At 43.0% G+C, this 13,115-nt stretch overlaps 2 protein-coding genes and 1 long non-coding RNA gene across 3 annotated transcripts in view; 2 read left to right on the top strand and 1 right to left on the bottom strand.

The window, feature by feature from the left end:
* LOC133570825 (uncharacterized) overlaps positions 1–6,223 on the bottom strand; it is a 31,839-nt gene extending 25,616 nt beyond the window's left edge. The window contains exons 1-2 of the long non-coding RNA XR_009810246.2: positions 5,114–6,223; positions 2,929–3,101 (exon numbers count right to left, since the gene is read on the bottom strand). This is a non-coding gene — a long non-coding RNA (uncharacterized lncRNA). The remainder of the gene's footprint in view (positions 1–2,928; positions 3,102–5,113) is intronic.
* The window catches only part of LOC133570823 (alpha-(1,3)-fucosyltransferase 7-like), a 29,490-nt gene extending 23,014 nt beyond the window's left edge, over positions 1–6,476 (top strand). The window contains exon 2 of the mRNA XM_061923543.1: positions 4,346–6,476. Within this exon, the coding sequence (XP_061779527.1) occupies positions 4,346–5,413 (1,068 nt within the window). The 3' untranslated portion in view covers positions 5,414–6,476. The remainder of the gene's footprint in view (positions 1–4,345) is intronic.
* Positions 6,477–11,553: 5,077 nt separating this feature from the next.
* On the top strand, positions 11,554–12,410 carry LOC133570824 (thiol S-methyltransferase TMT1B-like). The gene has a single exon (XM_061923544.2). The coding sequence runs from the start codon at positions 11,660–11,662 to the stop codon at positions 12,125–12,127; it is 468 nt and encodes a 155-aa protein (XP_061779528.1). The 5' UTR covers positions 11,554–11,659; the 3' UTR covers positions 12,128–12,410.
* The last annotated feature ends 705 nt before the right edge of the window (positions 12,411–13,115 follow it).

A 13,115-nucleotide genomic window follows, 5' to 3' on the forward strand; every position in this document is an offset into this window, starting at 1 on the left:
AGCAGTGCACTACCAACTAGAAGATGGTGTTCTGCTGACCTCGACTGCGGAAGTTGTGGATCGGTGGAGGGAAGACTTCGAAGACCTCCTCAATCCCACCAACACGTCTGCCTATGAGGAAGCAGTGCCTGGGGAATCTGTGGTGGGCTCTCCTATTTCTGGGGCTGAGGTTGCTGAGGTAGTTAAAAAGCTCCTCGGTGGAAAGGCCTCGGGGGTGGATGAGATCTGCCCGGAGTTCCTTAAGGCTCTGGATGCTGTGGGGCTGTCTTGGTTGACAAGACTCTGCAGCATCGCGTGGACATCGGGGGCGGTACCTCTGGATTGGCAGACCGGGTGGTGGTTCCTCTCTTTAAAAAGGGGAACCGGAGGGTGTGTTCTAACTATCGCGGGATCACACTTCTCAGCCTTCCCGGCAAGGTCTATTCAGGTGTACTGGAGAGGAGGCTATGCCGGATAGTCGAACCTCGGATTCAGGAAGAACAGTGTGGTTTTCGTCCTAGTCGTGGAACTGTGGACCAGCTCTATACTCTCGGCAGGGTCCTTGAGGGTGCATGGGAGTTTGCCCAACCTGTCTACATGTGCTTTGTGGACTTGGAGAAGGCATTCGACCGTGTCCCTCGGGAAGTCCTGTGGGGAGTGCTCAGAGAGTATGGGGTTTCGGACTGTCTGATTGTGGCGGTCCGCTCCCTGTATGATCAGTGTCAGAGCTTGGTTCGCATTGCCAGCAGTAAGTCGGACACGTTTCCGATGAGGGTTGGACTCCGCCAAGGCTGCCCTTTGTCACTGATTCTGTTCATAACTTTTATGGACAGAATTTCTAGGCGCAGTCAAGGCGTTGAGGGGATCCGGTTTAGTGGCTGCAGGATTAGGTGGTGGTCAGGGCTTAGAGCAGCAAAACAAACGAAGGCCCACAGTGTCCACAGTGAATGCAAAGTTGTCATAAGTCAGGCCTCTAAAAAAGTTGAACTTACAGTATTTATTTCAGGAGCTGCACAGCAAGGTGCAAATTGTTGTCATGTTCAGCCGTTTTGTAGGGGTAAATAGCCGTCCAAGCCCATCAGGTATCTTGCGTCCGGATTGATGTCAAAAAGTCCTTCGCCTCTGTAACCGATCCGAATCTCTTTTTACCACCATCCTTCGTTACTATAACAAGCCTGGCCGGGAACATAATACTGGTCGTAGGCCCATTTGGTAGAGCTCCGACATCACATTGCGGTATTTTTGGCGTTGTTCCACCACTTCAGGTGTGTAGTCCTCGTAGATGGCGACGGGGTACCCTCGGTATTGTAGCTTGCCTCTCCTGGCCCTGTCCTCGCGGATAATTCTCTCCTTCACCTGGTACTTGTGTAGCCGTATCAGAACGGGCCTCGGTCTCTGGTCTGGCTTCGGCTTGCTAGAGAGTGTCCGATGGGCCCGGTCGCACTCCAGCGGTGATTCAAAGAAATCCTCGTCAAAAATCTCCTTCAGTAGCTCCGCAAAAAAGGTAGTTGGACGTGGCCCCTCCGCGGACTCTGGTATGCCGACCACTCGGATGTTATTTCGTCGCCTACGGGATTCGAGGCCTTTAACTTTAGCCAGCTTAGCTTCGATCTCCATTAGCTTAGCACATGTTGCAAGGTAGCATTTTCCTCGAGTGAAGTAATTTTCTGAGAGTGTTCAGAGACCCTGGTGTGTACATTATTAATCTTTGTCTCGAGTGTAGAAATTGCTGTCCTGAAGTCCGCGTAGAGGGCCTGGCGGTGTTCTTCCAGAAGACTAGCTATAACCGACATGTTGACTTCACCGCCACTCCCGTCGGAGGAGTTAGGCCCGGCACCGGTATCTCTGGCGCTCCGCTTCGTCGAGTGAGTTGGCATTTCTTGCCGGTTGCAACTCCGGAGTAATATAATCACCCGCTCGCCGGCTTGTTGGCGTAGTTTATGGAGTTTTAAAAGATTGGCAATGTAAAAAGTTATGGGAGGGAGACTCAACACGTGTCTACTCCATCTTGCCCAAACCGGAAGTCGGATTTGTGCATTTCTACTTGTCAGATGTTGTCGCTGTATTTATTTATAATTTTTTCCTTCTGTTAACTACTTTTGTTTTACCTCTCTTTTTGAAATAGAACTGTTCTGAGCTTTTTATGTTGTGATTATCTACGAAATTTTGCATGTTTGAGGCTAGCAGTTAGCACTTGGAGTAGGTGTAATTTCATTTATGAAACAGCTTGTTAAGACGACAACTAGATCCCTTCTTTTATTGTTACATCGACACGTGACACTCCAGACTATACTTTTGTTTTTGATAGTCTCGTTTTAAAGCAACAACCTCAGGTCTCGTTTTAAAGCAACAAACTCAACAGCATATAACGCTACTTCTGCACATGTTGAATGGGGGAAGACAGCAGCAAGACAATTGCTTCCTTCTGACACTATTAAAATTAGTCCTCCCCGCTCCACCCCCAAAGTGAATGCATACTTGATCAACAGCCATACAGGTCACACTGAGGGTGGCCGTATAAACAACTTTAACACTGTTACAAATATGCGCCACACTGTGAACCCACACCAAACAAGAACATCCGCCCCGTAACACAACATAAACACAACAGAACAAATACCCAGAACCCCTTGCAGCACTAACTCTTCCGGGACACTACAATATAGACACCCGCTACCACCAAACCCCGCCCCCCATACTTGCCCAAGGTTGGCAAGTATGCCCTAACCCTAACCAAATAACTCTAAATTAAGTCTTTGTTACTTAGAATATATTACCCATACTAAAGTGTTACCAAAAACATATAACTTTGTCTTGAATTTGAAAAAAAAAAACATTTTATTTTTCACTAAAGAAGGGTTCGGTGAATGCGCATATGAAACTGGTGGGGTTTGGTACCTCCAACAAGGTAAAGAACCACTGGTCTAAGGAGACCGAGGTGTCTGATACCTGCTCATTCAGCCAAGACACTGTGAAGCCCGTCCGTCCCGGCGCTCAGCGCTAGCTCCGCAGCCCTGTCTCTTCATCCGCATCTCCTCCAGTCTCTCCAAATGGACTCTGGTGTGGCAGAGACCCAGCAGCTGGTCTCCACTTGGTCTACAACCAAGATGACGCCTTACACACTATAAAAATGACAAAATTAAAAATGGCGGCCGGATATGACGCATACCTCCGGTTATAGGTCATAATCATTATGTATTGACTACAAATCAGATGTATTAATAAAAACTACAAAAATAGAATGGCTACTGGATATGACATATGCTTCCGGGTTCCGGTTTAGGGTTAAAAACCACCCAAAATCGGTGGTATGTATAAGCCACGCTCCCATGAACTTTTGACCCCACAGAATCCTCCGCGGGCAACCCCTATGGCCCCCATCTTTTGGAAATACGTACTACCACTAAAGGTCCTGAAATCAGAACCCTACAATTATTACAAAACTCAGCTGCACGTGTGCTGACAAGGACCAGAGGGCAGGAGCACATTACACCAGTTTTTAAAGTCGCTGCATTGTCTCCATGCCCACTTCAGGGTAGATATTAAAGTTCTATTATTAGTTTTTAAATGTCTTAATGGCTTTGCACCTTCTTATCTATCTGACCTGCTTTTAGTGTATCAACCCGCGTAGATCCTGACATTCTCTGGCACCAAACATTTATCCTTACCGGTGTACCCCGCCTTCCACCCGAATGCAGCTGAGATAGGCTTCAGCACCCCCCGCAACCCCGAACGGGACAAGCGGTAGAAAATGGATGGATGGATGAAAATACTAGAACAAAGACGAGCGGTGAGGCGCCATTTAGCCAACTATGGCCCCCACCTGCAGTACAGCCTGCCAAAGAGCCCCTCAGCACTAAAGAGACCGTTGATATTTTACAAAAAAGGTTAAAGACACACCTTTTTAATCAGGCTTTTTACTGATCATGTCAAACTCTTCTTAGGTTCTCCATTTTTATTGTGTTATTTTCTATTTTAAATATTGCTATATTAATATTACTACTAATATTCTCTCAATTTTACATTTTTATTCATGGATGGATGGATGTCTTATAGAATTTTTTTTTAGATGCCGTTAATTGTAGTTATTCTCCTGTGTGGGCTCAAATGTGGCCTTTTTTTTTCTCAATCCCCAGTTATTTTTAATGTTAGACATGCTTGCAAAAGTTACATTAGGAACGTCACATTTACACTTACGCAAATTCAATATCAGCATGTTCGAAAATGAGTAGGAAGAGGCAAAGCTTCTTCAATGCGACGCCTTCTCGTCTCAGCTTCATTTACCTTAACGATGTCCTAGTTACAATTTTGACTGGACTGCTGCAACTTCCTCATGTCAAACATTGTTCCTTTTCTCTTGTAACAGTGCAATCATATCAAAAAGGCTACACTACAATTATTCCTCTGCTTCCTCTGCATCCTCGGCATCCTCTGTGTTTCGATGCTGAGTCTTCATTACGACTGGCTGAGGGAATCCTCGTTTTTAGCTGCTTCCTCCTCCAAAAAGTCCAAGCAACACAATGTAACCATCCTGCAGTGGCACTGGCCCTATGACAAGGTTTTGAATTTCACCCAGGACATCTGCTGGAAAGACTTTGGCATCCCAAACTGCAGGGTCGTGACACAGAGGTCCTTGTTTTCAGAGGCGGACGTGGTGGTGTTCTTTAACCGAGAGCTTCGCATTAACAAGGAGAAACTTCCCCTAGAGCTTCCCAGACCGCCAGGCCAGAGGTGGGCTTGGATGACCATGGAGGCGTCTGTGCGCAACGGAGACCGGAGACGATTTGCAGGTTTGTTCAACCTCACTGTGAACTTCAGGAGGGACGCAGATGTTAGCATACCATACGGTAGACTTCTACCACAGGACTCTAAAACTCCAATGGAAAACATCCAATGGAAAAAAACAGATCTGGTCTGCTGGGTGGTCAGGAACTACCAAGAGTCGTACAAAAGAAGCCAAGTGTACAAAGAACTCAGCGCTGTCGTCCGCGTGAAGGTCTACGGACTGTGGGCAAATGTTCCTCTTGCGCCCAAAGACCTTCTTCCCACCCTATCTCGCTGCTATTTCTATTTAGCCTTCGAGAACACCATCGCCAAAGATTACATCTCCGAGAAGCTGTGGAGGAATGCTTACCAATCTGGGGCGGTTCCGGTCGTCCTGGGAGCATCTGTGCAAGATTACGAGGCTGTGGCGCCGCCTCACTCGTTCATCCACGTTGACCAGTTTGCGTCGGTGAAAGAGCTTGGAGAGTATCTGCAGCAGCTGGCAGGCGACGTCAAGCACTATCGCGAGTATCTGCAATGGAGGAGAGAGTGGAAGGTGGAATTGCACAACAACTTGAAGTGGAGACTGTGTCAGATCTGTTTGCGGTATCCCAGCTTCCCTCCGCACAAGGTCTACGATGACCTGGAGGCCTGGGATAACGTTGTGTAGGAGGGAGGGAGGGAGAGAGAGAGACGTATGCTGCAATGTTTAGTCAGTCAGATTATACCTCCTTTAAATACAACAACTTTTCATTTGTGGAATTAGAACAAGTGTGTCTGTTTTCTGCTGTAAATTGTGAACTTGTATTTAGGTTCCGTGTTTTGGTTTGTTAACTGTGAAAAATTAGAACACAACACACATATGTATATCATAACATCATATATATAACAACACATGGATCTCACTGGATTTAACTCAACTCTAAATAAGCAAAAAACAAAAAACAAACAAGATGACAGGTAATGAAATATACAATATTACTGGGTCAAAAAAAAAATAGACATCACAATCAAAGCTAAAGACACCACTGATACAGCTTTCAAAACTCTGATACCAATGATAATGATGTATTTTTCTTTATGGCATTGATGCACATGTGAATGTTTGATGTGTTTGATTCTTGATATTATGTGACATGCATAAAATATATTAGAGTTAAGTCATCTGATGCGGATGCAATGGACAAGAAGTACAAGAATGGAATTATAATGAGTAAAGACTGTAGAGACCACTGGTATGTAATTACTATTGTTGGTCCAAAGATACAGTTGGATATAAATACTATGTATATTGATGGATTTTTACGAAGTATTAAATGGTTACTGCGAGTAGTGTTTGATGCTATCCCTCTTTGATTTAAAATGTCTTTAAAAATGTTGCCTATCATTCACAATGCTTATGTATGACAAACACACATGTTTTTCATTTTTTTAAATGGATTCTAACTATTAAATAAACGGGTGTAAAAGTCAGCTTACAATAGAGCCTATTGGGGGCGATTCTAAAGATTGGGCCAAAGTGAGGTTGGAAATGTTTGTAAATTTGGGAAGTTGTCTTCTCAATACTTTGTTACTATATTTATTGTACAATAACTGAAGTACACATTTCTAGAAATGTCTTGTATTTTCAGAATATTGAGGAATGTTTATTCCTCTCCCCAAATGTGTCATTATCGAAACAGCAATAAATTACGAATAAAAAATATTATGCTAACCTGTTACTATGGTTACTTCCCTTGTGTAGAGATTATTTTTAAATAATTGAGGTTTTTCACAATAAAATCCATAAAAAGGATTTTTTTCAACAATATTTCTTACTTCAATATATGCAATCTTTTTTTCTGAAATGCAAAGTAAAATTGATTTCAGAGTTAATGATTTATGAAATTGAACATACACTTAACCAATCGGTAAAATATTTTAATTGATAATTCAATACACTGTCTTTTCTTTGTAAACGCCGAGTGTTTCGGTAGTGACTGCACATGTTTCTGTAGTGACCACTACTTTGTTTGCAAGGTTGTATCATAATCCCTCAAATTTATTGCTTAATATTAACTTATTCATGCTTGATGTTGGATATATTACAAACGCTTATGTTTTGTGGTCAATAAAATCATTTGTTTTCGGAGTAAACTTAAATATCAGTTGAAAATAAGTACCCACATGGGTTCAGTATTCAGTGGCAGCACAGTGTAGCAATGGGTAGCGCTCGTGCCTCACAGCGAGAAGGTCCTGGGTTCCATCCCCAAGCTCGGGGTCTTTCTGCATGGAGTTTGCATGTTCTCCCTGGGACTGTGTGTACTTTGGCTTCCTCCCACCTCCAAAGACATGCACCTGGGAATAGGCGTATTGACAACACTAAATTGTCCCTAGAGTGTGAACGTGGGGGTCCCACCCTCCTGTCTGTTGCAGTTTAAAACCGATCTTGACAGCTGTTTATTGAGATAAAATTGAAGGGGTTTGTCGAACCTGGGTGTGGAAAACACGCGTGTTTGTGGATTTTATCAACGGTGTCTGAGCATTCTTACTGTGACAGGACCAAGAGTTGTAACTCCAGTGACAGCGGTAAATTTGAGAGTATTGTAAATTACTCAATATATCTTTTTTTGTGTTTAGTATATGTTCAATCCCATTAATTATATTAAATTTGCTCTGTCTTAAGAATCGGAATAGTCACAGCCTTCATGATTGAATGTAATCAGTTGGATGATGCTAAGACAACTGATTATACAATGACATCGCAACGTCCCATCAGTTTCTACCTAACCCTAACACTGCTTACTATTTTCAAGAAAATGTTGAAATACTGTTTTATAATGCTCCATTTAATCTTACTTTATATCACAGTCAAACTAAGGAGGTTAAAAACAAGTATTTCATTGTTTTTAAAATATATCTTGATTTGAAATACCACCAACAGAGTAAATATTTTTACCAACATTAAAATATACTATGCAACAATAGCTTAGACAATACTACAAATACTAAAGGAATGTCGTTGATTGTATGGTTGAGTTGAGGTTTAAGCCACATCATGCCGTTAAAAAAGGTGAACATGTAATTTCATATGAATGGTAAATGTTTAAAGCTAATAATGCCAAAGTTTTTCAAATCTTCTCATACTCATTTTTAAACTTTAAAATGTCTACTTTTTATCATTGTAAGATTTTGAGGGAAATATATTTAGTTTATTGTTCAGATTACAAGAGTTTTGATCAGGCCTTGTGTAAGTACTGTTAATGTTTACTGTATTTTTCGGACTATAAGTCACAGTTTTTTTCATAGTTTGGCCGGGGGTGCGACTTATACTCAGGAGCGACTTATGTGTGAAATTATTAACACATTAGCGTAAAATATCAAATAATATTATTTAGCTCATTCACGTAAGAGACTAGACGTATAAGATGTCATGGGATTTAGCGATTAGGAGTGACAGATTGTTTGGTAAACGTATAGCATGTTCTATATGTTATAGTTATTTGAATGACTCTTACCATAATATGTTACGTTAACATACCAGTTGGTTATTTATGCCTCATATAACGTACACTTATTCAGCCTGTTGTTCACTATTCTTTATTTATTTTAAATTGCCTTTCAAATGTCTATTCTTGGTGTTGGCTTTTATCAAACACATTTCCCCCAAAAGTGCGACTTATATATGTTTTTTTCCTTTATTATGCATTTTCGGCCAGTGCGACTTATACTCCGAAAAATACGGTAATACACATTATTTTTTAAATATTTAACACAATGTTTTAATTGCCTGTTTTGTAGGAATATTGATAATTTTCTTCTTTTTCTAATGTTCACATGTTTAATCTCCAACACCCAACGTGACCCCGAGAGGGACAAGCGGTAGAAATTGGATGGCTGGATATTGTACTACAATACAACAAAATTAAATTGAATGAATAGCTGCAAGTCAACTTTAGCTTCTTGATTTTAAAGTGTTTCTTGTAGTGAGAATTTTTTGGTGCTTTTAGACTACCAACCATCCCCATGCTTTTACCATTGCTTCTTCCTAAATCTAACCTTGTTTACGTGTATGTGTTCTTCACAAGCAGATAATAGTTTCTTGTTTGTTAGTATTTTAGAACGACCGTTTTTCAAAACTAATAGACATCCATCCATCCATCCATTTTTCTACCGCTTATTCCCTAATAATGCAAAATATATTTGTATGTGTTTAATGATTCGTATTACAATTGTACACCATGCACATGTGTGCATTATTACATATCATGGAAAAGCAGGGTCCTCCTACTGCATTTGTACATCTATTCATTAAAGTCATGTTAAATCAGAGCCAAACGTGTTCACCCAATTACTTTTTTAATCATTTTTTCTGTTTCCATCCATCCATCCATTTTCTACCGCTTGTCCCTGTTTCTTTTTCAGTCAATACTCAGTTTTTCAGTATTTAAACACATTTTTTTTTCAAAACCTATTCAAAATGTTCAGATTATTTTTTGGAAGGAATATGTTACATGTTTGAGAGCAGAATTTTTCCCACAACCCTACTGCACTTGTATATTTATTCATCAAGGCTAGGTTAAGGTGTACTGGAGAGGAGGCTATGCCGGATAGTCCAACCTCGGATTCCGGAGGAACAGTGTGGTTTTTGTCCTGGTCGTGTATCTGTGGACCAGCTCTATACTCTCGGCAGGGTCCTTCGAGGGTGCATGGGAGTTTGCCCAACCAGTCTACATGTGCTTTGTGGACTTGGAGAAGGCTTTCGACCGTGTCCCTCGGGAAGTCCTGTGGGGAGTGCTCAGAGAGTATGGGGTATCGGACTGTCTGATTGTGGCGGTCCGCTCCCTGTAAGATCAGTGTCAGAGCTTGGTCCGCATTGCCGGCAGTAAGTCGGACACGTTTCCAGTGAGGGTTGGACTCTGCCAAGGCTGCCCTTTGTCACTGATTCTGTTCATAATTTTTATGGACAGAATTTCTAGGCACAGTCAAGGCGTTGAGGGAATCCAGTTTGGTGGCTGCAGGATTAGGTCTCTGCTTTTTGCAGATGATGTGGTGCTGATGGCTTCATCTGGCCAGGATCTTCAGCTCTCACTGGATCGGTTCGCAGCCGAGTGTGAAGCGACTGGGATGAGAATCAGCACCTCCAAGTCCGAGTCCATGGTTCTCGCCAGGAAAAGGGTGGAGTGCCATCTCCGTGTTGGAGGAGTTCAAGTACCTTGGAGTCTTGTTCACGAGTGAGGGAAGAGTGGATCATGAGATCGACAGGCGCATCGGTGCGGCGTCTTCAGTAATGCGGACGCTGTATCGATCCGTCGTGGTGAAGAAGGAGCTGAGCCGGAAGGCAAAACTCTCAATTTACCGGTCGATCTACGTTTCCATCCTCACCTATGGTCATGAGCTTTGGGTTATGACCGAAAGGACAAGATCACGGGTACAAGCGGCCGAAATGAGTTTCCTCCGCCGGGTGGCGGGGCTCTCCCTTAGAGATAGGGTGAGAAGCTCTGCCATCCGGGAGGGGCTCAAAGTAAAGCCGCTGCTCCTCCACATCGAGAGGAGCCAGATGAGGTGGTTCGGGTATCTGGTCAGGATGCCACCCGAACGCCTCCCTTGGGAGGTGTTTAGGGCACGTCCGACCGGTAGGGGTCCACGGGGAAGACCCAGGACACGTTGGGAAGACTATGTCTCCCGGCTGGCCTGGGAACGCCTCGGGATCCCCCGGGAAGAGCTGGACGAAGTGGCTGGGGAGAGGAAAGTCTGGGCTTCCCTGCTTAGGCTGCTGCCCCCGTGACCCGACCTCAGATAAGCGGAAGAAGATGGATGGATAGATGGATGGATAGGTTAAGGTAAAAATTGTGTTACTCTTTAACACTCTTTGTGTGTACATACCTTACTGATTAATAATGACTGAATTTCACATGCATACATATTCATAGTCCTTGCTTTCAACACTATATGGACAAGAGCAGTGTCAATTTCCAATTGTATTTCTTAAAAAAGGCTAACATGTGAATAACAAGCTGTTATTTGTATGAAAAAATATCTGAGGCTAATAATGCTAAAGTTTTACAATGCATTTACTTTTGTTTAGCTGGTTCATTTTTAGGTGACTTCTACAACTGATATACTTTTAATGTTTAGTGTTCCCATTTAAGTATTAACTTGATATTATTTGTATTTTTTAAGACATATTTTTGTTACAAGTGCTCTGTAAAGCACCAACTTGGCGAGTCTAAATAGAAGAAAGCAAATGTGAGCAAAGAGTTAGGCTTTTACCAAAGGTAACGATCATACATGAAGCTTTCAGCACATACACAATGTTGACGTCTACAGTTATATTTTAGTAAATACGCATACTCGTAAACGGCGCGGGCAACAGACATGGCAGTAGACACAAAGTTTTATCATTTAATGCAACCTTACTCGAGCAAAAAAACATGCATGAATTATCCGGGAGAGTCTTGATACCAATTTCTTTGACCCAGTCACACAAAAAGAAGTTGTAGCCCTCCATGCTTTTCCAAGATTTCTTCCATTTTGTCGTGTAGAATGATGTCTGGAGCACACGATAGTTTGATATGTTTGGCAACTCCACCGACGAATAATCCTTTATCACTCAACAAATCCTTTTTTTTTTTTTTTTAATAAAGTATAGGGATCTTTTCCATTGCATAATTGGATTGTTTTGCTCATATTTGCTTTTTGCAGGAATATATAGGTCTCTTGTGTACTCAGAGCGCGCGCTGCTACCCGCCACTGGTTTTCACCTCCGGGCAGAAGTCACGTGTTGGAATACAAGCTAACTTCAGCTCCAAATAGCGCAGTTGAGACTCGTGCGGTGTTTGGAGACGTGGTCACAACGCACCACACATTTTAAAAAGGCATTACCAGCAGCAAACTTGTGGGGTTTAAGTGTCAGGACTAAAGAGGATTGTCAGAAATGACTTCTTGGCTTCTGAAGACTTGCAGGCTGCTTTGCTTGTGCGTCACTTTACCTTTGCGCCTCCTGGATGTGGCGATCAAACGTCTCTTCCCCCGGCTCATGTACAACAGGACTTTCAGGTACAACGACTTAATGCACAGCGAGAAGAGACAACTCTTCAGGAACGTCAACACGTTTGCCAACAGCGACGGAACGCTTCGCCTGCTTGAGATCGGCTGTGGCAGCGGCGCCAACTTCCAGTTTTACCCGTATGGTTGCACCGTGCTCTGCGCCGACCCCAACCTGCACTTTGACACCTACCTGCGGAGGAGCATGGACGCCAACAAGCACCTGACCTACGAGGCCTTCCTGGGGCTCCCTGCAGAGGACATGAGGGAGGTGGAGGACGCGTCTGTGGACGTCGTGGTGTGCACGTTGGTGCTGTGTTCTGTCCAGGACGTCACGGCGCGTGCTGAAAACAGTTGAGTATGGGCCGCTGCCTTCAAGTGCTGTAGGAAATTGTGGTAATTAGGATGATCTAATACAGGGGTGTCAAACGTACGGCCCGAGGGCCGGATCAGGCCCGTGAACAGGTTTTTTCCGGCCCGCGGGATGAGTTTGTTAAGTATAAAAATGTACCTGATTTTTTTAAAGAAACCGCTGTTCTAAATGTGTCCACTGGATGTCGCAATAGCATCTTTGTAGATCAGCCTTTCTCAAAGTGGGGGGCGCGCTGTAACGCCAAATGTCTTCCCCCCTACAAACCCCCCCCCCCATTTACTTCCGGGGTCATTTCCTCTTACGTTATTTCCTCTTACGTCATTGACAGCGATCGATAGAATCCAAATCTCCTGAAAATGGTGGTGTCACTGAATGACATTTGTCTTTATCTTTCCCAGGGGACTTATGTCAAACACCAGCAGGCTTCGAAAAATTCCAGGCGGAGAGTTAGGGAACATTCCAGGCGGAGTGTTAGGGCCGCTGCTGGGAACTTCTGTCTTCGTGGTAATGTGCAAAAAATATTAATTAATATATAATACTGTTAAATGTCTGTACTTTAACTCAAGTTAATTTGTCCGATTAATACAGACGTTTTGTTAACGCTATATTATAAAAAAAAAAATGTTTTAAACAAGTATCCTTCCAGCGACGGGCGGTCAAAGCCGAAGTGTTATCGATCGCTGTCAATGACGTAAGTAAGAGGAAATGACGTCAGAGAAAATGACCCCGGAAGTAAATGGGGGGGGGGGGGGGGTTGTAGGGGGAAGAAATTTGGCGTGACAGCACCCCACTGGTGGGGAATAGAGACATGACAGGTGGGGTGAGGAAATTTCACTTAAACATTTTTTTTTTTAAATTATATTCTTAGATTATTTTTTTTTACTGTGCTTTCATTTTCTATACACACTGTAAATCACTTTGTGATTCTGTCTGTGAAATCCGCTACATAAATAAATGTAAATTACTTATTTTT

The sequence above is a fragment of the Nerophis lumbriciformis genome, linkage group LG28 (genome assembly GCF_033978685.3).
Source record: "Nerophis lumbriciformis linkage group LG28, RoL_Nlum_v2.1, whole genome shotgun sequence".
Classification (NCBI taxonomy): Eukaryota; Metazoa; Chordata; class Actinopteri; order Syngnathiformes; family Syngnathidae; genus Nerophis; species Nerophis lumbriciformis.